This window comes from Mycteria americana, chromosome 22, assembly GCF_035582795.1.
Source record: "Mycteria americana isolate JAX WOST 10 ecotype Jacksonville Zoo and Gardens chromosome 22, USCA_MyAme_1.0, whole genome shotgun sequence".
NCBI classification, from domain to species: Eukaryota; Metazoa; Chordata; class Aves; order Ciconiiformes; family Ciconiidae; genus Mycteria; species Mycteria americana.
In genome coordinates, this window is record NC_134386.1 from 6,038,079 (window position 1) to 6,061,913 (window position 23,835).

General features: G+C 50.5%; 1 protein-coding gene across 2 annotated transcripts; it reads left to right on the plus strand.

Moving 5' to 3' along the window:
* The first annotated feature begins 71 nt into the window (after nt 1–71).
* On the plus strand, nt 72–22,246 carry EFTUD2 (elongation factor Tu GTP binding domain containing 2). Of its 2 annotated transcripts, none has more exons than XM_075522861.1 (28): nt 72–191; nt 505–615; nt 1,507–1,672; nt 2,177–2,255; nt 4,497–4,572; nt 4,842–4,907; nt 5,163–5,198; nt 6,100–6,190; nt 7,320–7,402; nt 7,889–8,055; nt 9,168–9,292; nt 10,967–11,030; nt 11,416–11,506; nt 11,926–12,061; nt 12,354–12,481; nt 13,466–13,659; nt 13,802–13,913; nt 14,118–14,258; nt 14,648–14,749; nt 15,255–15,337; nt 16,512–16,598; nt 16,886–17,012; nt 17,472–17,559; nt 18,090–18,208; nt 18,697–18,791; nt 19,626–19,779; nt 20,773–20,880; nt 21,574–22,246. In XM_075522861.1, the coding sequence occupies exons 2-28, from the start codon at nt 511–513 to the stop codon at nt 21,667–21,669; spliced, it is 2,919 nt and encodes a 972-aa protein (XP_075378976.1). In that variant the 5' UTR covers nt 72–191; nt 505–510; the 3' UTR covers nt 21,670–22,246. The 2 variants fall into 2 exon arrangements, with proteins under 2 accessions (XP_075378976.1, XP_075378977.1); XM_075522862.1 differs by having other exon boundaries at nt 172–192; nt 510–615.
* Nucleotides 22,247–23,835: the final 1,589 nt, after the last annotated feature.

A 23,835-nucleotide genomic window follows, 5' to 3' on the forward strand; every position in this document is an offset into this window, starting at 1 on the left:
CCGACCAGACCCGCGGCCACCGGGACCCCGCCGGGACCGTTCCCGACCTCGCCCGCCCCGCCCGCTCCTTCCCCCGCGGGCGCGGCGCTGACGGCTGGCGCGGGAGCGGCTCTGTCGCGACAGGCAGAGAGGGCACCCCGGGGGCCTTCCGCGGCGGTGTCGGCGGCGCCGGCGGCGAGGGCAGCGCGGCGGGTGAGAGCGGGACTGGGGCCGGGGCCGGGGTAGGCCCGGGGGTGCCGGGGAGGGGGCGGTGAAGGTGAAGGCGCGGGGAGGGACCCGGGGGGCGGCGGTGAAGGCGGAGGGCGCTCGGCGGGCAGGCCGGGCCCTCGTGGCGGTGCGGGGCTCCGGTGAGGGGCGGGCGGGCCTGGGGGGTCGCGCACGGTGCGGGCCGGGGCCGGGCAGGGAGCCCCGGTGCGGCGCAGGGCCGGGTGCTGTGGGCGGCTCGGGCAGGGACCGTGGGTGCGCGGGGCAGAGTCCGCAGCCTCCCCCGACCCCCTCCCCGCCGCCAGCATGGACACCGACCTGTACGACGAGTTCGGGAACTACATCGGGCCGGAGCTGGACTCGGACGATGACGACGACGAGTTGGGCAGAGAGTCCAAGGATCTGGACGAGGTGAGCGGTGGGGATGCGGGGAGGGGCAGCGTCTCATGGGAGCCTGGTGCGGGCCTCATCCTGCCCCATCCCCCACGGGAGCGGGGGCCGAGCGCCACAGCCTTCACAAGCTGCCAGTGACCCCTTTACCGTTCCGGGCTCCAGTTCTGCAGTGGGGCCTTGTTCAGCGGTGGGATTTGACTCCTGAGGATCAGAGTGGATTTGGGCTTTAAAGGATTCAGCGAAAGCCGCCTTCCTGTTCCTGTCATAAAGGGAAAGACAAAGTTTCTGCTTGAATCATGGTTAGAGCTGGGCGCTTCTGTAGCTGAAGCCATATTTGGCTTTTTTATTTGTGTTCGATCAAATGGAGGATCCGTATCCATCCAGTGAGGTCTTCAGGCTTTTAGTAGCAGGCGCTGGTGCTACAGCACTGTTGTAAGGAGCTCAGCTCCCGGATGGTGAAGGCAGAGTAAGACTCCACAGGCACCAGAGGAGAGCGACGAGGGCAGGGGGACAGCAGAGCCTGCTGTCCCACGATGGGGAAAGCATCGGAGGACCGAGGGAGCCCCTTCTAGTCTCCCGCTCCTGCAGTTCGTCTGAAAGTGGTGTCTGTGTGTGGTCGGGGTGTGTTGTGTATGCGAGTGAGGGGCGGGCGTTGCTGCAAGTGCTCTTGCTGTTCATTTTCAAGCCGTCCCGCTGTCCCACAGCGGGCAGAGGTGTGTTGCTTACGGAAGATGCCTCTGCAAGCTGCTCTGCCGCCTGATGTGAGGTGCCAGGGCCGTGTTGGTGGTTCCCTGGCTGGGTTTGTAGCTCTCTTCCGATGCACGACGCTGAGCGTGTACCTTCTGAGGTGAATGGTGTTTGTAAAGCACTTTGGTGCTGGCAGCAGCTAAATGTGAGCACTGGTTGCAGCTCGAGGATGATGACGATGATGATGATATGGGAGACCATGACGAGGACCACCCTGGGATGGAGGTGGTACTGCACGAGGATAAGAAATACTATCCCACCGCTGAGGAGGTCTACGGGCCTGAAGTAGAGACAATAGTACAAGAGGAAGACACGCAGCCTCTCACTGGTAAGTGGTGAGGAAGCAGCGAGCTGGGTATGGAGGGAGGAGAAGACTCTTAATGGATCCTTGGAAAAGTGAAAATAATATTCCCTGCCATTCTCCCCATCGGTTTTAATGCCCCTTTTGAATTCCCACTCAGCCCCAGGAACACGTAGACTCTTGTTTGTCTAGCGGTGTGCAGATTTTGGCGCTTGGGATTAGTAAAAATATCAAACAAACTATCTTTTGAAGAACAGATATCAGTAGATACTGGAAAGATACCTAAGGAGAAATGAAAATGCATTTAAGTCATCTCATTTGATCTTTCTGTAATAGAATAGAATAGTTCAGTTGGAAGGGACCTACAACGATCATCTAGTACAACTGCTTTTATAAAAAGATAAGAGAATCTGTCGGCTTGGAAATTGTGGTTTTGTCTGTAAAAGTCCCTGTTCCCTACGACCGTTTCTGAGCCTGCTGGGTTCAGGGTCTCTGGTAAGGGTGTTCTATTGTTCTTTCTCTTGTTTTCAGAGCCTATTATTAAACCTGTGAAAACCAAAAAATTCTCGCTGATGGAACAGACGTTACCGGTCACCGTCTATGAGATGGAGTAAGTAATATGTAGGGGTTGGGCTCAAGCCATCTGTGCTGTGATTTCCTCACTCTTTGTTGTTTACAGGCAAAGGTGGTGAGGCAGAGTGGTGTGTACTGTGTGGAGGAGGCAGATTTCGGGGGGCATTAGCTTTGTTTCTTACTGACACCAGCAACAGAACTGAGTGCAGCCATTTCCCAGATTTTGAATCAAAAAGAAGAGGAAGAAAGTACAAGAGTAACCGTTTTACAGAGATTTTTCCCTCCCCATAATGCAGCATAGTGCATAGTTTTCTGACATGAGAGTGTAAATCTTACCTTGACAGCTGATACAAAGCTGGATAATCGGAAACTCTTGTGGTGCAGATTTGCTGAAAGCAAGTTTTCCTGACTGGCTTAAGAAATATTTATACAGTCAATGTGTGGCACACCTCATACTGGGACACTTCGGGTTGATCCCAGTGACCATTGGCCTACTGCTGTCTCAAATTAATTCCCCTCTATCCCGGAGGAGTTTCCGGGGGGGGAATTTTTATGCCACTGGTTGTATGCAAAGGTGCGTTGTAGGTCAGCATAACGCTGCAGCTAAGCTGCACTTCTGCTGCACTTGATGGCGTCTGCTGGTTGTGCCCCGCAAAGCAGCCCCTGGGGCACCAGGGTTGAGAGAAAACCCTGGAAAAAATTCCTAACAAATATAAAACCCAAGATATAATATCTCATGCAACTTTGGAAAGAAATAGAACCAGTTGTTTACTTTCTCTATTAAAAATATATAATCTTAGCATCAACGTCTACATTTTGTCGATGGGTGGAGGGGCTCCGTATCCTCGCGTGTATAGTGCTTCTGTGTGTTGTCTTCTATTTGAGGATGAACAGATTGAGCTGCGTGAGTGTCTCGTCAGGCTCATCTTTCCATGCGCCACTTCATGGCTAGTCAGAGCTTTTTCCAATTTTTTAATAGTCCTCTTAAAGTGTAGATCCCAGAACCAGGTGCAGCCTGAGTAGCAGTTCCCTGTGTGCCGAACAGACCCCAACGTGAGCAGTCTCTCTGCGTATCATCAAGGATGTGGTTATTTGCCAGCAGTAAAATTTCACTGGAGTTCGTATTCAGTCAGTTGGTTACTTGGATGCCCAGGACCTTTTTGGAACGACTGCTGCTGGGGCTGTCCCCTGGTACTGTCAGTTTGGCCGTGTTCATTGATCAGAGAGATTTTTGATATAGCCAGATATAAACCAAAGAGCCAGCTGGGTCGTATTTTTCTAAGCAGTCCATTTTGCTCTTATTCAATGACCTGTACTCTTCATTATCTACTGATTTCCTGATCCCTGTGTCCTCTGCTTGTTCCATCTGTAATGAATTCCTCTTCATCCTGTTCGTTGATATAAATGGTTAGGATGGGGCCAGGAGAAATTCCCTGTGGGAATTAACCAGAAACCTGCAAGCTTGGTATTGATTTTCCATTTAGCCTTATTTTAAGACCAATAAGTAAGCTTTTAATCAGTATTATTATTGATTTTTGTATTTTTTAAGCTCTTAATCAAAATGTTGTACGTTAAGAAGTCTACCGCATCAGTGAAAATTAAATCTTTAAAAAGGAGATTAGTTGACAGCACTTATTTTCTGCAGACCCATAGCAATGGATACTTGTTTTATAGCCTCCCATTATGTTTTAGAGGAGTTGGTAATTTAGGATCTCGATTACATTTTGGCTGGGATCCATGCAGAAGCGACCGGCCCATCATTACCCAGCTCAGTTGCTGATTCTAAAAAGATTTAAATTTCATTACTGTTTCCCTGAGTTCCTGGGAACACCACTGTTTTAAGACTTGAAAATCATGATTAATGGTCTGCGGAGCCCCGTGGCTACCTTTTAAAACTGCGTGGGGTGCTTGTTATCCAGCTCTGTGATTTACTTGACTGCCTGCCACTGTTTGAGTGGAAGTATTTAATCATCTGAGTACATGGATGTGACTTTTGCTCTAATACTGACTAGAAGAGAAGAAAAATATTCAATAATATTCCATCACTGGCAGTTTTACCAGCTCCGTATCCTCCCACCCACTGCCATCTGTCTAGGACTCCAACTCTCTTGTCCTCCCCATCTGGAAAGTGGGATTCTTCCTCCGCAGGGCATTGGCAGAATGAAAGTTTGGAAAGGATTCAGGGGGCACCTTGGGTAGAAAGTGTAGCTGAAATGGCACCTACTTTTATTAGACACAGCAGAAGCCTCCAACAGTCTTTTGTATTTTGTTCCTCCAGTTTCCTGGCAGATCTGATGGACAACTCGGAGCTAATTCGAAATGTGACTCTGTGTGGGCACCTTCACCACGGCAAGGTAGCGTGACTATCCAGCGTATATCGGGTAGTAGTAGTGATCTGTTTGGTGCTTACTTTTACCATTGCTCTTGATTCCTCAATCTCCGCAGCAGCAGTCTCTTTCTGCTCCTCTTGCTAATGCAGTTATTTGTAGGTTTTCTTTCAGCCACGTGGAAATAATAACATGCCCAGCTTTCTCTGTACTGCTGCTGGAGCGACGGGATTGTACTTGTATTTATCTGTCTGCACCCAGTCACCTCCTTTCTCTTGTGGTCTGATATTTTTCAGACGTGTTTTGTTGACTGCCTGATAGAACAGACACACCCAGAAATCCGGAAGCGCTATGACCAGGACGTAAGTGAGCTTTTGGTGTATTCCTGCCCTGGGGAACGTGGGTTGGCTATGACACTCAGAGGGAGCATGACTGTACGTGGGGAAAATGTGGTTTAGTGATTAGGAAGTAGGACTGGAAAGCCAGAGCTCAGTCCCAATTCTGTCTCTGTCACTTACTTGCCACCTTAACCATGTGTAAAAAGTTGTTGTGTCCTGCTTCAAACTTAATATTTAATACCAAAATGTGATATTCTGACTTTTGTTTTGTCTTTGCAGCTTTGCTACACTGATATATTGTTCACAGAGCAAGAGGTACGTGAGTCTTGTAGAATAGGCAGTGATTTTTATCCAGTTGTCTCATGCTTTACTCAGTTACTTACTGTAGGCAGTTTCCTCTTCCATTTTAACAGTTTTTTGTGGCTTCCACATTTTGATTATTTTCTTTATCAATAAAATGATCTGCTCCTGTTGTTTCCCTCAGTAAGATCCCTGGTCCAACTTTCTTCCATTTCCTGCAACCCTCAAGTCCATGTATGACTTTATTTATCTGAGACAATAACCTGTGTAATGATGAAAATCTATACCAGAGTTATCCCAGCATATGAGTAACTCCTATTCTCTTTGAGGGAAAGAGGTGGAAGGGGTTTGCAGCAATGATGGATGGGGAGAAAAACTATGATTTCAAAATAAACATACTTCTCCTCTGTTTCCTTTGACGGGAACTCAGCTGGGTGCTCTGACTCCATGTGGTTGGGTGTGAATGGGAATCTTATTTTGTCCTACTCGCTAAATATTGTCATGACCAGAACAATCCTATGAAGCATTTCATTCTCTTCATCGTAATGCTCTACTTTATACTCTGGATGATCAAATCTGATGCTTTGAGTTATAACTTGATAGCAGCAGAAGGGTAAAAGCACAGAAAAACATGCATCTTCTGTCTCTGGTGTTGCATATTATACTTCCTCAGCTGAAATGAGCAGGGATTGTGCAGTGGTAGCTCACCAGTCTGAGCCAGTATGGATGGAGGAGCTGGGCTGGGTACTGTAGCAACCCGAGGTTGTTACTCCCTCCCTGGAAGTAACAGGATGTCCTGGATGGATGTTTACTTCTTTCCATCTTTCTGATTTTCCTTTGGTCATCTTTTACATCTTTACATGCTGATGTATGTTTTTTCCTTTTTAACTGATAATCCTGGTTTCCTGTCTTTCAGAGGGGAGTAGGGATCAAGAGCACACCAGTGACTATTGTTCTGCCGGACACCAAAGGAAAGTCTTTTCTCTTCAACATCATCGACACCCCAGGTGATTGTGTAATCTTGAAAATCCTGTTATGGGATGCACTGAGCTGAAGGCAGCTTGATGTGTGGAGCAGAAACGTGACCATGTGAACCAAGGTTTCTCTCATTAATAAACCCCTTTGGTCCTCTGGATAGTGCTATTGACAGGAGTAGAGCAGTGAAAACATGTACGGTGGTGGTTAATGAGGGCCTTCAAAGAGCTTTTGTGTGGGATTGCGGTGGGATTGTGTAGCATTGGCTCTTGGAAAAACAAAGAAAGAATCTATACCCCGCAATCTCACTGATTCATCTGGAAATGTCACTTAGGTGCAATGAAACCCTGGGAATTTTTTCTTCACAGATGGAAATCCATGTTTTGTTTTGTATTTTTTGTAGATGATTCCAGCCTAGTCCTGAGCCTTTAGCTAAGTTCATTCCTTCTGAAATCACTTCCAGCAGTAACGACTGTGCAGCTGGCTTTTAGTCAGGCTTGTGTTTCTGATTAGCAGGCCTAATTGAGGGCTAATGGGGCTGAAAATGTGTTTCACTCAAGTATATGAGAAGCACATGTAGAACTGGATTTTCCAGGTATCCTGCACAGTGGGGACCGTGCTTTTCTCAAATGCTGTTGCCCCACAGTGAGGCTCAGCAAGTTCCCTCGAGCATCTGATAAGCTCCTGTGGGGGGAACATAATGACAGATCAATTTATTGTAAGAAACCAAGGCCAAACTTTAGGAAAGAGGGTCTTGGGACGCATCTGTTGAGTTACAGCGCAAGATGAGGGAGGTTAGAGCGCAGGAGGAGACTGGAGGGAGAGGCATCTGTTGTTCTTTGGTGAGAAGTAATCTTCCTCCTTTTCCTGAAGTACTTTCACAGAGCTGTTAGAAAAACAGTAACAAATGTGAGGAAAAGTGCCTGTTAAATGAGTTGTTGTGTTTATTCTCAAAAAATAGCATTAAAGCTGAAGCGAATCCCTAACGGAGCTCTGGCAGCTGCTCCCGGGTCGCTGTCTGAGGAGGAAGCCGTCTGTGTTCTGCCTCGCTGGATACCAGTGACCAGAGCAAGCTGCAGAGCAGAGGGACGGCTTTCTACACTCTGCACTGCTGGTGTCAGGGCTTACTCTGGTTCTCCCTACCCTTTTGTGTTTTTGAAGGTCATGTCAATTTTTCTGACGAGGTGACAGCTGGCCTTCGTATTTCGGACGGCGTTGTACTTTTCATTGATGCGGCTGAGGGGGTGAGTGCCAGGTTGTCCTACGGGTTAACTTCAAAACCTCTTCCTTTGATCCTGCCTTAGCGTGAAGGCCTGGGATGGGTTCAGCTTTCCGGGGTGAAGGGTTTTTGGAGGACAATTTGGGAAGCGAGAGTGTTTTCCAGCCAAAACAGGGAGTCAAGCTGCTGGCTTCTGTGTCCAGGGCTGACGTGATGCATGTGACCTGTAGGCTGATTATCTAACTTGTTTGCATCTCCATCCCTGTGATACCTAAAATTGAGCAAGTTATGTATATTGGAGATGTCCAAGGGGTAGGATTCAAGGAATTTGGTCGGGTTAGCACCTACTTTTAAATTTCAGGAAGACTAGCTGATCGCTGGTGGCTGAGCTTAGGCTTTTCTACAGAGTTGCAGCCCTGCTTGTAAGGGTCGCTGCTTTGTCTGTCACGCCCTAGATAGCATTTAGTGGAGGGCTCTCGCTAGGGGTGTTTGTGTTCGTTATTCCCTGCAGGTGATGCTGAACACAGAGAGGCTGATAAAGCACGCAGTGCAGGAAAGGCTCGCAGTGACCGTGTGCATCAACAAGATAGACCGACTGATCCTGGAGCTGAAATTGCCACCTACAGATGCTTATTACAAACTCCGACATATCGTAGATGAAGTTAATGGTCTGATCAGGTATGGGTGTTTGGGATGCTGCATTGTTAGTGCTTGCTGTCCCTGTTCCATTGCAGGTGCTTTTCTTTGGGAGGCCTGTGTGTGCCTAAAAACTCATGAGTTTGTCTCTTGATGTGTTGCATCACAGAAAATGGGGCAGGAAGAACCATTGAAAATTCATCTCAGCCAATATATTGAATTTTCCAGGAAGTGCGAATCCTGCCTGAATTCTGACAAGCTTCATGGGATCAGCTCTTTTTCCCCCATTAAAAAGTAGGGAAATTGGACATATGACCAGAGCAGGAAATTTCTGTGCTCCCCAATGTCTCAAATACACTGAAATTGTCCAGGCTGTATCCCAAATTGTAGGCTGAGATGTCTCAAAGCTCCTCAACATTTGTTACAAAATTAATAGGAACTTGCTGTCCCAACCCCTAAACAGAGACTATGATATTGCTATGGTCAAATCTCCTTCCAAGACCCTGCCCAGAGAAGGGAGGGACATCTTCTCTAGCTTTCACAGTAGCAATGCATTGTTTCTGTGGGTTCTTCTCCATCCCGGTGATGTCCTTAACGACATTCTTCCCTTCAATTTGTGTGTGTCTGCACTGTAGCCTATAGAACCCCAAACTGAATTTGCACAGGAGCTCACTTGCATGTCTCTCTGTTCAGTTGTTACTGGCATCCGGCAGCTCAGAGCAGGATAATTTATCCTGTCTAGCATGCTTGTGAACTCATTAAAACGGTTTCAATTCAATTCTATCCCTGCGTTATTTGCCTTGTATTATCTTTTCCCTTGCTTGGTTGACCAACTTTGCTGCCTTTTTTTAGGGGAAGAAAAACCCTACCTGACAAAAAATACAAAGCACTTGTGCTGGTAACGTTTTAGTTCTAGGTCTTTAAATATTTCTTTGTACACTAATGCTTTGAAATTTATAGTAATAAAATCATACTGACCCTGACATTCCAATGGCAAGCATGCTGCAGCCCATTTTAAGGTGCTGTTTGGCAGTGTAGAATCCTTGCGTATCACATACTGCTGTTTGGTGTGGGAGGTGGATTTAAGTGTCTTCCTTGGTTCATAACATTGATTTTTTTTTTTTCCCCCCTCTCTAAAAACCATCTCCTCTCAGCATGTATTCCACCGATGAGAACCTCGTTCTGTCTCCCCTTCTGGGGAACGTGTGTTTCTCCAGTTCACAGTACAGCATCTGCTTCACGCTGGGATCTTTTGCGAAGATTTATGCAGACACATATGGTGAGGATTATTCAGAAACCGTGTACGCTTTAACATCTCATTTCCTCACCTATTTCGTTGAAGCTTTCTAAGCCATTCAGCTGTGGCTTTCACTGCACGTATATGGCCAGTATATGTGCTCTTGAAATTCTAGGAGTTGAGAGTTACTGCAGATCTGAGCCCTGGGTGGTAAAAAGCAAAAATACAGTTCTAACTTGTTTTTAGCTAGATGGTTTCTCCTGATAAATGTTTCTTGAGTCAGAAGCCAATATTTTATACATACCCTTAAGTAGAAAAAAAGAAGTCCTGCTATGGCAGTTGAAGGCAAGTGTATGTGCTGTGGTTTGCCTCCTTATCAGAACAGCTCAGAAGCGAAGCAGTTAAGTTCTGCCTGCCTTTTCACAAAAGCCTCTAGAGTCTGAGACTCAGCTGCAGCCAGGCACAAGCTTGGCCCACAAGGTTTTGCACTCTTGCCCTCTTTCTTTTTTAAGAAACTGTCTTTTTCTGGCTTTGATTTAATTTTCTGTTCCCCAGGTGCCCACTCAAGGCAGTCTGCCACTTGTAAAAGTGGGCCTTTTGCTTGCATTAGCCAGCTGTACAGCCAAGATATTTGAAGTCTCACACTGGGGAATTTGGGGTGATCTGTAGAAGCCATGAGCAGGGGAAGAAGGATGTTGTAAAGCAGCTGGCCTAGCTCTTGCAAAGAAGTTAGCCTGAGGGAGGATGAAGTTGTAGAGGTCAGGGACTGATGTGTCAGGACTATCGTGTGTCCTCGTGAGTTTGGAGAAATAAATGAGCTCCCTGGGCATCACAGCATTAACTCAATGCCTGCTAGGATGATACCCCTTCTTTGGGGGACTGATAAAGATGCAGGCACAGTCGGGAGGAGATGCCATCCATGTGGGCCAGACATGAGCTGAACGGGTACTTGAAGTCAGTAATATTCGATTGTGGCCACCAGAGATTTTATGTGCAGCCACCACGCTTCAGATAACATGAGTTATAGTAGTTTAACTGTCAAAACCACAGCCACCATGAAATTTCTTATGCTTGCACATCTGCCCACAGCAAAAGCTTGTTTGAAAACTGCTGTAAATTATCACTGCTGTCTTATTATTTGTAAATCTACCATGACAGCCAAGCACAACACTATTCCTTCAGCACTTGGGTATTTGGCTATGCGCTTAGTGCATCATCTGAAAAAGAGAAAAGAACCTGGAGATGTTCAGCAAGGCAGAAAATGCTTGTGATAAGCCTGCGGGGCAGATGGGGTGTAAGCCATCCCAGCACCTTGGCACTACAGCGTCAGGTTGCAGCGTTAACATTTGGAAAATGAAGCAGATGTAGCTGGGTTCCTGCAGCGCGGCGTCTGGCAGGCCAGGTCTTGTCAGCTCTAACCTTGTGTGTAATTGAGAGAGTTGAAATGTTACTGAGAAGCAAGTGTGCGGACCCACGGTGTACCTGGGCTGCTGCTGTTGTCCTCGGTGGACTGTTTTCTGCCTGCCTCTCTGCCTGGTCTCCCCAGGTGAGGGCTTAATCATTTATTTAGAATTGGGACCAAGCGTTCACTCACCAGCATCAGTCCATTAAGTCGAATCCTCAGGGTTGTTTTAAAAGCCAAAAAGCAAAGATTTCCAAGATGAGAGAAATACAGTGACATCTGAGAGACTTTTGTCATTTGGTTTTTCCCTTTAGGAGATATCAATTATCAGGAGTTTGCAAAGCGGCTTTGGGGTGACATCTACTTCAACCCGAAGACGTAAGAAGCCTGTTTAAATGTCCATTAGTCTATTGATGGGATCTTCCCTCCTTTCCCTGTAAAACGTGGGCTAGATGACTATCCAAGGTCCCTTCCAACCTGAGTTGTCCTATGATCCTGTGATGGAGTAGTATCTGGGAAGGGTTGAGTCAGGCCTCCTGCTTGGTGTGAATCCATGTGGTCCTTCTGAATCCCATAAGTGGGAGCAGAGAGCCTTTTTCGGCCTTTGTTTGGAGTAAGCATGACTCCTGTGTCCATGACTGCTTCCCAGGGAGATTGGGAGGGAGAAGATAACCTGGGAAGGGCAGAGGCTGTGTTTGCGGTAGGGGTGCTTGCAGGCTGCAGGGTGCTTGCTCCTCATGTCTCTCCTTTTATCCCTCAACAGCCGCAAGTTCACTAAAAAGGCCCCAACAAGCAGTTCCCAGCGCAGTTTTGTGGAGTTCATTCTGGAGCCCCTGTACAAGATCTTGGCTCAGGTATGTGGTGGTTCATTCTCCTTCCCACAGTTCCAGACAGGAGCAGCCAAGGGCTGGACACTGGGGGGTGGTGTGTCTGGTGCCTGTGGGGACTCGCCTGTCCTGTTATGCAGCAGGATCTTCACAGATTTCTGGGTTTGGGGGTGCAGAGCAGCGGTGAGCAACTCCTTAACAGTTGCTCCTTGCAAATATAGCCCTATATTTGCACAGTTAATAGAACGGCCTTTGCTCTTTCTAGTCTGCTCTGGATAAATATCAGCCAAGTGATAATTTGAACCAGCCAGCCAGTTCTTGTGTGAGCTCTAAACCAGAGCAGGTCAAGAGCCCTGAGGGTGACGGCTGGTGTGTGAAGCTGCACCTGGGAGTTCCTATCTTGGATCTCTGCAGCAAAGCTGAGAGTGGTGCTTTTTGTCTTGCAGGTGGTGGGGGACGTGGACACGACCCTGCCCAGGACTCTGGATGAACTAGGCATCCACCTGACCAAAGAGGAATTGAAATTGAACATTCGGCCCCTCCTGCGGCTTGTCTGCAAGAAGTTCTTTGGGGAATTCACAGGTAAATGCTGTTTGTCTTCCCCTCCACAGTCTTCCCACTGCCCTAGTCTCACATCAACAGAGTTTATTACTGTATTACAGCCATGGAGTGCTCACTTGCACAGGTCCCTTCTCAGCTTTCCAAATATAAAATATTAAGCCATTTGCCCAAAGGACAGCTTGAGACACTGCTCACATCTTCCCCATTGCTGTGGGTGCACTGCAGTCAGGATGGCTTTGCCTCGTGTTTATTGGAGTCCATTTCTTTCCTCTACACTGGTTAATCATGTTCTCATGAAGTATTATTTTTCCAGGCTTTGTGGACATGTGTGTGCAGCATATCCCCTCCCCAAAGGTGGGAGCCAAGACGAAAATCGAGCATACCTACACTGGTGGCGTCGACTCTGACCTAGGGGAGGCCATGAGTGAATGTGACCCTGACGTAAGGAAACTCTTCTGCTTGCTCTGAGTGTCCAAAAGCGTGGCAAATATGCCCTCCTTTCGCTGCCTTGACAGGGCAGCTGCCTCCTAGACAGCCATCTGCACAGATTTGACTTCCAGCATTTTGAAACCTCTCATCCGATACTGAAACAAATTTCTTCACTCTGAGAAACTTTAGCTGCCTGCCAGGGCAGCCCTTGAGAGAGAGAATTTTTGACAGTGTTCAGAGAAGAACAGGACCAGGTCAGGACTTCAGAGCACGTGGGAACTGCAGGGTGATTTTGTGCCCTTTTGCTGGCTTTTTGTCCCTTTTCCTTGAAGTTTGATTCTCTCTCCAAACTCTGAGAAAACTGATCTGAACTATACTGATAAAAATAACCCTACATTAGTTAGTCAGCACCTTTCCTATCAAAGCCTTGCAAAAACCTTCCTCCACAAACAGCTTGTACTGAGCTGTCATTCAGAGTTGTCTAGAGCCACCAACGCCAGCCAGCAGCTAGTGAGGAATTTGCCTGTGACTTTTGCTCTAATGTCTGGAGAGAAAATGAATCGCTTGTTTTAATGAATTGTGATTACCCACATAAAACTATACAGCGGTGACTGTCACCAGATCACCAGTTGTGGAGTGACCTTATGGGACTGAGAGCTGTGACCTGTGGAGGCTTGGGTGCTCTGCCCTGAGCTGGTTTGCAGGCCAGTAGATGACATTTCTTCTTATGGCCTTGTCCCAACCACTATTTACTGCTCCACAAGAGGAGGAGGCAGGATTGCTCCAGAAAGGTCCACCAAAGTTGTTCCAGGGGTTTCCATACAGGGCAAGGAGATGTAAGGCTTCCAGTGGAAGGAAATTATGGACTTGGCAAGTCAAAAGAAGTATTTCTAAGTTCCAGCCCATTAATCCCTTTGTATCCATGAGTCCTACCAGGTCTGTGTCTGTTTCTTGACTGTATTTTGAAAGAGGCTTATTTCTCTCTCTCCTGGAAAGGGTCCGCTGATGTGTCACACAACGAAAATGTACAGCACAGACGACGGCGTTCAGTTCCACGCCTTTGGCAGAGTGCTCAGTGGTACCATCCATGCTGGGCAGCCTGTGAAGGTCCTTGGAGAAAACTATACCCTGGAAGATGAAGAGGATTCCCAGATCTGCACCGTCGGACGCCTCTGGATCTCAGTTGCGAGGTACTGAAAGCTCTGGCAATAAGTTCATTTGGGAGAGGAGTTACCTGGAGTCGTTGCTGCCAGGGACAGGGAGGAGGAGCCGCTGCAAGGGGCCTGAGGCTGGCCGCAGCGAGCGCTGCAGTGATGCTCCCCTGCCTTTTAGGTACCACATTGAGGTAAACCGGGTTCCTGCTGGCAACTGGGTGCTGATAGAAGGAGTGGACCAGCCCATAGTGAAGACTGCAACCGTCACAGAGCCTCGGGGCAATGAGGAGGTACTGTGCATAGCTGGTATCGCTCAGCCTTACAGAGCGTCAAGGTGATGGAGCGCATCCCAAAAGCTCCAGTGGTGAGGTTAAAGCTTGCTTGCCGAGGTGCCAGGGCACAAGAGCCACTAAGGGAAACAGAACAGCTTCAAACACCGTGTTTAACTCCGTAATGATGCAGAGGTTCAGCTCTTTGTCGTTCTCTGTTTTCAGGCTCAGATCTTCCGTCCTTTGAAGTTCAACACCACATCTGTCATCAAAATAGCTGTAGAGCCGGTCAACCCCTCGGAGCTCCCCAAAATGTTAGATGGTCTCCGCAAAGTCAACAAGAGTTACCCCTCGCTTACTACTAAGGTATGTATGGTGTATGGATGGCTGTTTTCAGCTCATGCTGTGGGCTACCTTGTAGGCTGATCTTAAAAACAAATAATTTTTTGCTGTAGGTTGTTTTGTTTGTTGTGGGTTTTTTCATGCTGTTGAAGTTGATCTCATAAATCATGTGGAAATAGCAGAAAACTGTAAATCCAGCAGAAAAACACACACCTTGCTGTGCCAGGGAAGCAGCTTTCTGCAGAGCATATCAGCACTTTCTGCTAGAAAAGGCTGTGGGAGCTTTCCTTGGGGTGCTCTGATCCTAACCAATTTATTTAAAGCTAATACTTCCTCAGGCTCGTGTAGGAGCCTGGAAGGCAAGGGCCTGTGAGCAGTAACGCTGTCAGTTGAACCCCTCTCTTATTTTTCAGGTGGAAGAGTCTGGGGAGCACGTGATCCTGGGGACGGGGGAGCTCTACCTGGATTGTGTGATGCATGATCTACGGAAGATGTATTCAGAGATTGATATCAAGGTGGGGAAATGAGAGGGATTTTCCCAGCTGGGGAGGGGGTTTTGTCCCCCTGTCTCAGAAGAAGGGGAAAATAAACTTGGCCAAATGTACAGCATGGATTTTGTCGGGTCCTTTTAAAAGGAAAAAAAGGGGTGTTAGGGTGCAAAAGTAACACAGCCTGACTGTGTCACACCATGTGACTGAGAGCCTGAAAACTGGCTTGGAGGGAGGCATGTGACTATGTTCCAGCCTTTCCCTGTACTTCAGCCATTGCCTGGCCAGCATCAAATAAATAAATTGAGCAGAATTTTGCATACCTGGAATTAGGTTTAAATGTTCCGGTCTTGTTTGAACGAAGGAATTGGCAAAGCTGCCTGTGCAGGCCTCAGTGGTTCATACGCAAGGCTGATTAAAACACTGGCAGATGAACCAGTTTTTTCTTGTAGGTGTTCAAAGGTTTCAAACAGTCTCTTTAAAAGCAAAAAAAGTACATGAAAACCTTACAAAGCTGTTGTTGTTATTCCAGGTTGCCGATCCAGTTGTGACATTCTGTGAGACGGTGGTGGAAACGTCCTCCCTAAAGTGCTTTGCTGAGACACCCAACAAGAAGTAAGAGCCCATGGGCGAGCTGGGCATTGGAGACAGGCAGATGGAGGGGTTCGCTGGGCACTAGACTTCATCCCCTCCAAGGGGTCTGTTCTCGGTGGCCATTGTCCAGACAAGTGGCGCATGGCTGAGTTGGTAGCCCGCTGTTGCAGCAGCTCTGCTGAACCCCTCAGTAACACACCTGAGTCCCAGGGATGTTTCTGTCCTTTGTAGGAACTCTCAGAATGGAGGGAATAAAGACAGATCCACATCCTCCTTTTTTTTTTTTTTTTTTTTTTTAGCTAAATTTCACACCTCCTCAGCAGTTTTGTGGTGTTTCCAAGACTAGGAGATGTATTGGGATCCTAGAGCAGGTGCCAAAGAGCCCAGTGCTGCCTTCAGTAACTCCCCAAACATTTCATGAGCAAAAGCTTTGTCTTCTCTTATTCGTTCTTGATCTTGAAATGGATTTTTTCCTTCCTGCTGATGCACTGGTGTCTTACAGCCTGGTCTCCTCTTCTTCCTCCAGCAATGCATTGTGAGATACATGTTTGAAAGACAGGGGCCAGGGAGGGCACATAGGCTGAAGAACCAGGATAAAATCTAGGCGCACGGGACATTTTAATGCCTGAATTTTCAGGGAAATCATGATCTGTCATATGCTGAAGATGGCTTTCATGTGTTCCCCTGTGGTTTCTGGTTCTTCTTACCATCTTTTATTCTGATACGCTCTCTCCATGGTTGGCAGCCTTATTTTTGGGAACAGAAAGGTTCCAGTCTTAGGTCAGTCTTTGAACTGTTGGGCATGTGGAGTGACCTGCTCTGGGAGCAGGTCACTTGGGTTGGTGGGATTCTCCAAGGCAACATCCTGTGTGCTGGACACAGTGAGTGCTGGCTCTGATAGGGGCATCTTGCCTGGCCCATGGGCTTCCTTCTGCAGCCCGGACAAGCGCTGGACATCTGGCAGGAGGGATGGAGCCATGCTGTCCCTTAGCAGTCTGCTTCTGGAGATGAGCAGACTTCGGAGAGCAGTTGTTAAGCGCCTGGGCTGTCTTTACAAGCAAGACAGTAATAGCGAAGGACACAGATGGCTTCATCTCCCTAGCTGTATTCGAGGCAGTGCGTAGTCCCTGAGGTCCTGCCAGTTACTCCCATTTCCATCATTCTGCAGACTAATTGTAACCATCTCTCTTCTCAGGAACAAGATCACGATGATTGCTGAGCCTCTGGAGAAGGGACTCGCAGAGGACATTGAAAATGAAGTGGTCCAGATAACATGGAACAGGTATGACCGATCTGGGGAGGGCAGGAATCTAGCTAGAATCAAATAATTGCGGAAAAAAGGGAATGCTGGGGTCTGCAAGGTGCACAGTATCAGCCAACAGCCTCTAGGCAGGGGTCCTGTGTTCAGTATTGCTACCAGCTAGTCCGTGAGCATCCCTGCCCCAGCAAACGAGTTGCTCCAGGTAAAAAGTTGAGACCCTTTTATGCCTGAAGGGAATAGGGTTATACATATGCTGCGAGTGCAGGTCGGATACTTGTTTCCTAAAGTTTCTTCCTTTTTTCTATCAGAAAGAAGCTGGGTGAATTCTTCCAGACCAAATATGACTGGGATTTGCTGGCTGCCCGTTCCATCTGGGCCTTTGGGCCAGATGCCACTGGCCCAAACATCCTAGTAGACGATACGCTGCCCTCAGAGGTGAGAAACACAGGCAGGGGGCTTATGTTTTAGTGAGACATTTGTCCTGTGGTGCCAAGAGGTGACCGCTCCTTCCAGAACCTGCAGCAAGGTCCTAATGCTGTTGGAGTGCTTGTTGGTTTGCCAGATCTCAGATCTGCTGTACTTTCTCCACCATACTCCTACACAGGCTAGCAAATTGCCTGTTATTTTTCAGGCATTGCTTTTTGGGCCAATGTCCTCAAAACTGATAACTAATTGGCCTGCCTTTCAGGATTACCAAAATAGGGACTCTAATTTATAGCTCTAGATGCCAAACTCTGAAGATGATGCTCCTGAGCTGTGAGAGGGAGGGGTGGACATTGTGGGTACCGGGGGGGCATTGCTGCTCTTCTAGGAACTGGCTTACAAACACTGGGGTCTGTCTGTTACTGTCTCATGATGCAGATTTGGTCTCTGAAGCAGTCTGTCTGTCTGTAGGTGGACAAGTCGCTGCTGGGCTCTGTGAAGGACAGCATTGTGCAGGGATTTCAGTGGGGGACCAGGGAAGGGCCTCTCTGTGATGAATGTAAGTAGGACCTGTGGAGAAGTGGAGCTAATAAGATCGATTAAATTCTTCCATCTCTAAGCACTCAAGTGATTTTGCTGGTGCAGTCCCTCAGTGGCCAGTTCCCTTCGCACGCCACAGCTGGAGACAGCTCTGGGGATGGGTGACAAGGGAGGTAACAGAACCTCCCCCTCTTTCCTGTCTGCAGGTGCTGCCCAGGCACTGGCACTTGCCGCCTGCCTACAAACTAGGCCCTGTTAGCTGGCAGGCTGGCTCCCCCAGACCTTGGCTCTGCTTCTCATACAGTTCAGGTGCAGACAACTGAGCGCCCTGCAAGATAAGCTGCTGAACTGCCTGTCTTGGATATGCAAGGGTTAGGATATGGTCATGCCTTCCCTGCTGGAATTAAATTTAGGAGAACTTCTGGTGGCTCTAGGTCTTTGTCTGGGTGTTTGCTATGTGCTCAGGGCCCCTGGGGATGCATGGTTGGTGCTGGTACGGCAGAGAACATCCCCCTCGAGTCACTTGCTGTCATTTCTGCCCTTCCTCAGTGATCCGCAACGTGAAGTTTAAGATCCTGGATGCAGTGATTGCTCAGGAGCCCTTGCACCGGGGTGGAGGACAGATCATCCCAACAGCCCGGAGAGTGGTGTATTCTGCTTTCCTGATGGTGAGGACTACACTGTGCATGACAAAGACTGAACCTTGTGCTGTGCCGGCTCCTGGGGCTCCAAGGAGCGCGGGTTGCATGTGTGCTGCAGTATCTGCCCCAAGGATGTTGGTTTAAACTGACACATTCATCCATGAATGTTTCCAGCGCCCTTGTGGGCTGGCAGGCGGGTTTTACAAGCAATCACGTTCCAGTCTGGCTGGAAACTTGTGTGCATCTGCTCTGTCTCCCTTTTTTGCTACTGTTTGGCTTGCTGGGAAGGGTGGGCGTGGGGGAGAGGGAAGCATATGACTCATGGCCAGAAGGAGAAAAGCTCCTTTCAGTGTTTGTTTCATGTTGGTTTGGGCAGTCATGGGGCAGCAGAAACCCTTTCATTCCCAGTCGGGCACTGTGTTTGACCAGAGTGTGCCAGTCCCTGACTCTTACTTGTACCAAATTGTGTTGGCACTGCTGGAGGCTCAGTGGCTTGTGTCTCTTTCTCCCCACAGGCCACCCCTCGCCTCATGGAGCCCTACTACTTCGTGGAGGTGCAGGCTCCTGCCGACTGCGTATCTGCGGTCTACACAGTCCTGGCCAGGAGGAGGTGAGCTGCTCTGACCAGCTGCCATCACCCTAGTATGGCAAAGCAGCAACTGCTTGCTTGGGGTGTGGGTTGCTAGAGATGTTCACAGTCCTAGCACCGCTTGTAAAGCGAGGGGAGAGGGTGAAATCTGTACGAAGGGACAGCTGAAAGCTTCCTTGACTGATCCCAGCCCCTGTGCTGTGTGGGGAGGCGATGTCCAGGATCACACGCAGCCTTTGGTTTGTACCTGGTTCTTCCTGAGTGTCAGAGAGTATATATAAAGGGAGATGAGACTCCACTGGGAGCACTGTGTTCAGCTCTGGGGCCCCCCAGCATAAGAAAGACATGGACCCGCTCGAGTGGGTCTGGAGGAGGGCCACAAAGATGATCAGGAGGCCGGAGCACCTCCCCTATGAGGACAGGCTGAGAGAGTTGGAGTTGTTCAGCCTGGAGAAGAGAAGGCTCCGGGGAGACCTTATAGTGGCCTTCCAGTACTTAAAGGGGGCCTAAGGGACAGATGGGGAGGGACTCTGTATCAGGGAGTGTAGTAATAGGATGAGGGGCAATGGTTTTAAACTGACAGAGAGCAGGTTTAGATTGGACATAAGGAAGAAATATTTTACCATGAGGGTGGTGTGACACTGGCACAGGTTGCCCAGAGAAGCTGTGGATGCCCCCTCCCTGGGAGTGTTCAAGGCGAGGCTGGATGGGGCTTTGAGCAACCTGGCCTGGTGGAAGGTGTCCCTGCCCATGGCAGGGGGGTTGGAACTGGATGGTCTTTAAGGTCCCTTCCGACCCAAACCATTCTGTGATTCTATGACATAGAGGAAGACTAATCTTTTGACGTGTTGGCAGAGGCCACGTGACGCAAGATGCTCCGATCCCGGGCTCCCCTCTCTACACCATCAAAGCCTTCATCCCAGCCATTGATTCATTTGGATTTGAGACAGACTTGAGGACCCACACGCAGGGACAAGCCTTCTCACTCTCTGTCTTCCACCACTGGCAGGTGAGTCCATGCCCTGGCGAGGTGAGGAAGAGGGACATGGTAGAATCAGGCAGAATCGGGTGCTCTCAGTAGAGTTCGGTGCCATGGCTCACACAGGGTAGGACAACTTCTCTGGAGAACATCCTCAAAGGATCTCGAGTTGGGGAGGCTTTGTACGCTAGCGGTTAAGTGCCTGCCAGAAGCCAATGGCTTTGTTCCAAGTCGCATCACCCTTTGCCCTAGCGAGGGAGCGCTGAATGCTGCTGCTTGCTGAGCGTAAGGGTCCTTTAGTGCTTGGAGAGAGGACATCCTCGTCTGGGAGGAAGGAAGGTCTTTGGGTGCGCTTGGTGCTCTGCAGCTTGGGGAGCAGAGGGCTTGAAGCAGGGCTTGGACTCGGTGGTCTGCTGTAAGACATGGGTTGCCACGCTTCGGCTTTGCCTCTTAGAGGAGGCATTTTAAACCTATGGAAAACAAGGTTTGGGACAAAATACTGTCCTCTGGCCACTTCCCTGTGTGGGGCAAATGGAGTCTTGTGGGAGCTACCACTGTGAGCCTGTGAGGTGCACAGCTACTTGTGGTACAGCCAGGTGGGAGCAGCAGCAGCGACTGAGCTCCAAGCGCTGGCTTAAAGGTCGAGATGTAAAAGGCCAAGGCTTGGCTCTGAAAAGAATAAGTGTGCCTGATTTCTAGAGAGGGTTGTGCTGACTGGGACCCACGTGGGTGGTTGTGGTTAGCAGGTTTTTAGAGGTCTTGGAGTACACCAGCAAGTGGGGAAGGTGGGATGTGTTCTTGGCTTTGGTTAGCAACACTGTATTAGTGACTCCTCGCGGGAATGATCACCAGTAGTGACGTGACAGTTTTTCTGTGCCAGGAGAACAGATGGGGTGTTGGGGCTGTCACACCGAGGCTGGGGCTGTCCGCAGGGCCCAGAAGTGTTTCCCGTTGCAGTTCAGGCTCTCCAGGAGGTTGAACCAGCCCCCAGCATCGCTCTCACTTCCTGGCCCTGTGTTTCAGATTGTGCCTGGTGACCCCTTGGACAAGAGCATCGTCATCCGACCCCTGGAGCCCCAGCCAGCCCCGCATCTGGCCAGAGAGTTCATGATCAAGACCAGGCGTAGGAAGGTACGTCTGGGAGTAGTCCCTGTAGCGTCCCTCTGTCCATCTGTACCAGCAGCTGAGCTGTTGCAGTGTTGTCCCTTGGGCATGCCACGTCCCCTCTGTGTTCCCAGAGTGGACCGATGTCCTCCTTTGTGCCTCAGGACTTCCCTCACTCTTGATCCCTCATGCTGCCTGTTGGTGCCTGTGATGGTCCCGGTGCCTGTGATGGTCCCGGTGCCTGTGATGGCCCCGTGAGTGACTCATCTGGCAGCGACTCCAGCCAAAAGCGGAGTCCTGCAGCATACGCTGAGCCCCGCTCCCTCCCTGGCGCCCATCTGACCCCTTGGTGGCCTGATTTAGTCCATTTGTCCTGCAGAAAAAGCAACAACTGCTTTCTGTGCTGGTTTAGTGAGCTGGACTGAGGGGTTGGAGGGGCACCTGGGACCGCGGAGGGAATCAAGCTCCCTTTTGGGAGGGCAGTGAGCTGGTAGATACGCTCAGCAGCAGCAACCACACATTTGCAGCTTCCTGAGAGACTGTTAGATGTCTTCCAGCTGCTGAGCAGTGCCTGATCCCTTGCAAATTCTGCCTCCTCTGGAGCCTGAAAATTTATCTTACTGCGGGACACCAGGGCTTTTTTGTGGGATCTCTGCCATGATGGCTGTATGAGCGCTGGCTGCCAGAGGAATAACCTCTGGTTTTGCGGTTACTCTGCAGGGCTTGAGCGAGGATGTGAGCATCAGCAAGTTCTTCGACGACCCCATGTTGCTGGAGCTGGCCAAGCAAGACGTCGTTCTCAATTACCCCATGTGAACGTGCTGCTGTGGTGTGAGGGCTGACCTGAGTCCTGGCCGGCATCTGTCTGTCCTTCCCCATCCCCGCTTGCCCAGCCCTGGCTCCTGGACACTCGGGGCATGCAGGGAACTGCTCCTCAGGTCGCTCTTTCATGGCTGTAGAAGTCTCCCTGGGCATTCATGGACTGTGCGCTCAGGGCCTGCCTCGTATAGGGACCAGCCCTGACGCTGATGCTTTTTGTATTATGAGTCTTCAGCCGTTACAGCCTCCAGCGAGGAGATTTTCCCTTCGGATAGGCTCTCTCCAGGCACACGGGTTACCCCTGCCCGCAGCAGAGCAGCGTGAATATAATGTCAAGATTACTAAGGACTGAGCGTAAACGTGCGTTGAGCATTTGAGCTTTCTGCTACCCCTCTCCTGGCTGCTGGGGGGTGTTTTGCCTTGGGCAAAGCACATCGTTGGGCAGCTGAGGAAGGTGGGGATGCTGGGGGGGGGGGTGCTTCTGCTAGCCTCCCCAGGAGAAGAGGCAAGTGTGGCTTTTACCTTTTTTGTACACCTTTTCTGAACCCTTGTAAACGTTTAATACAAACTTCCATGCAGGGCTCAGTCTGATTGCGCCGAGAGAAGGCAGCACTGGGAGGGGATCTGTCTTCACCAGCGCTCGGAGCACGCGCTGCCGCAATTCCCTCTGTCCTCAGCGCTGTCCTCAGGAGCCCCCCAGGGCTCCGTGTCCCCCACGGCTCCGTGTCCCCCCGCCATCCTGGTCCTGCCTGCAGTAGCTGACTGACCAGCAGCCCAGGGCAATCCTGTGCCGCACTAAGATTTTCTTCCTTTCTCACCAGGTCTTGGGCTCCTGCTGTGTTTTCAGCTGCTCATGCTCCGAAAGGTTTTTAGCGCTCCCTCTCTTCTCCCCTGTCCCAGCTCCTCGCCCTGCGTCCGGACTTGGCCCGGGCTCCGCTCCCGAGCGCGTGCTGTGAAAGTAGGGCCGGTTTACATCTCGTGGAGGCATTTACACCCTCTCTCTCCCTGGTCCTGCTCTGCTGGTGCGGCTGCCCCCCCCAGACTGAGCCTCGCCTGGGATCACCCTGATGCAGCCGTGCTGAATTTGGCCACTACAGCCTGGTCCAGCCCCAGAGACTCGCCTCTGGGAACCTGCCCCAGAGCGTCCCCCATTTGGAGGGGCTTGAGATGGCTTGGGGGGGCACACAGCACCCCAGAAGCAGAACGTAAAGCCAAGGACACCCCCCCCAAACCTCTGGTGGAAACTGGGAGGCACTGGGCTGACGTAGGCACGGGGGATAGGAAGCAGCTGCGGGAAAGAGCGTCCAGCTGTCCCGCAGCGTACCGGGTCTCTGTGGAAACTGGATAGTGCAGGGGATAAATCAGGGCCACCACTCGCCAGCAGGGCTTGGAAACTGGGGAGGGGAAAGGGTTTCCTGCCGCTGCCGGTGAACAAGGGCATCGCCCGCGTGCGCTGCCCCATCCCATCCGCCCGGCAGGAGGGCACGCAGGGCCCGGGGCTCCAGCCGTACCTCTGGGCTCAGCCTTTCCTGCCGGGCACTGCGGGGAGGTTCCCCATCGCCTCCTGCATCCGCCCCGGCACCGCAGCCTCCCCAGCGGTGCCCTCCCCTTCTGCCCTGGGGCGAAGCAGGGTTCAAGCGCTGCCTGGTGCAGCCAGGACCGGCCTTGCTCCCTGGCTGATCTGCCTGCGGCCTCACTGGGGCTGCTTTTCACCTCCCAGTACAGCCCAGCACCAAACTGGGCCCCTGGGGACCAGGCCAGGCATCTCTTGGAGCTGCGCACGCCCAAATTGCTCACGCTGGGGCTGCAGCAGGATCAGTGCCCGTGGGGCCGGCAGCACGCTCGGTGCTGCACTGCACGTCCCCGGGGTTGGGGGATGCGACCCCGGCTCCGGAGCCAAGCACTCAGCCGCTCTGTCCCATTGCGGCAAGAGGTTTTGTCCCAGGAAGGGGACATCTGTCATTGTCCCAGGGTAGCTCTGATCCTAACCCTGGGCTCTCCAGGGCCAGGCCGTGGGGCTGGAGCACCCCGTGGGGGCACCCGTACACCCATGGGCATTGGCGCTGGTTGCCCTTGCCCTCTGGAGAGCAGCACCACGGGGCTCTCCAGACGGGTCCCTACGGATCTGAGCGTTACCCCGGCTGTTTCACCCCAGGAGGGGTG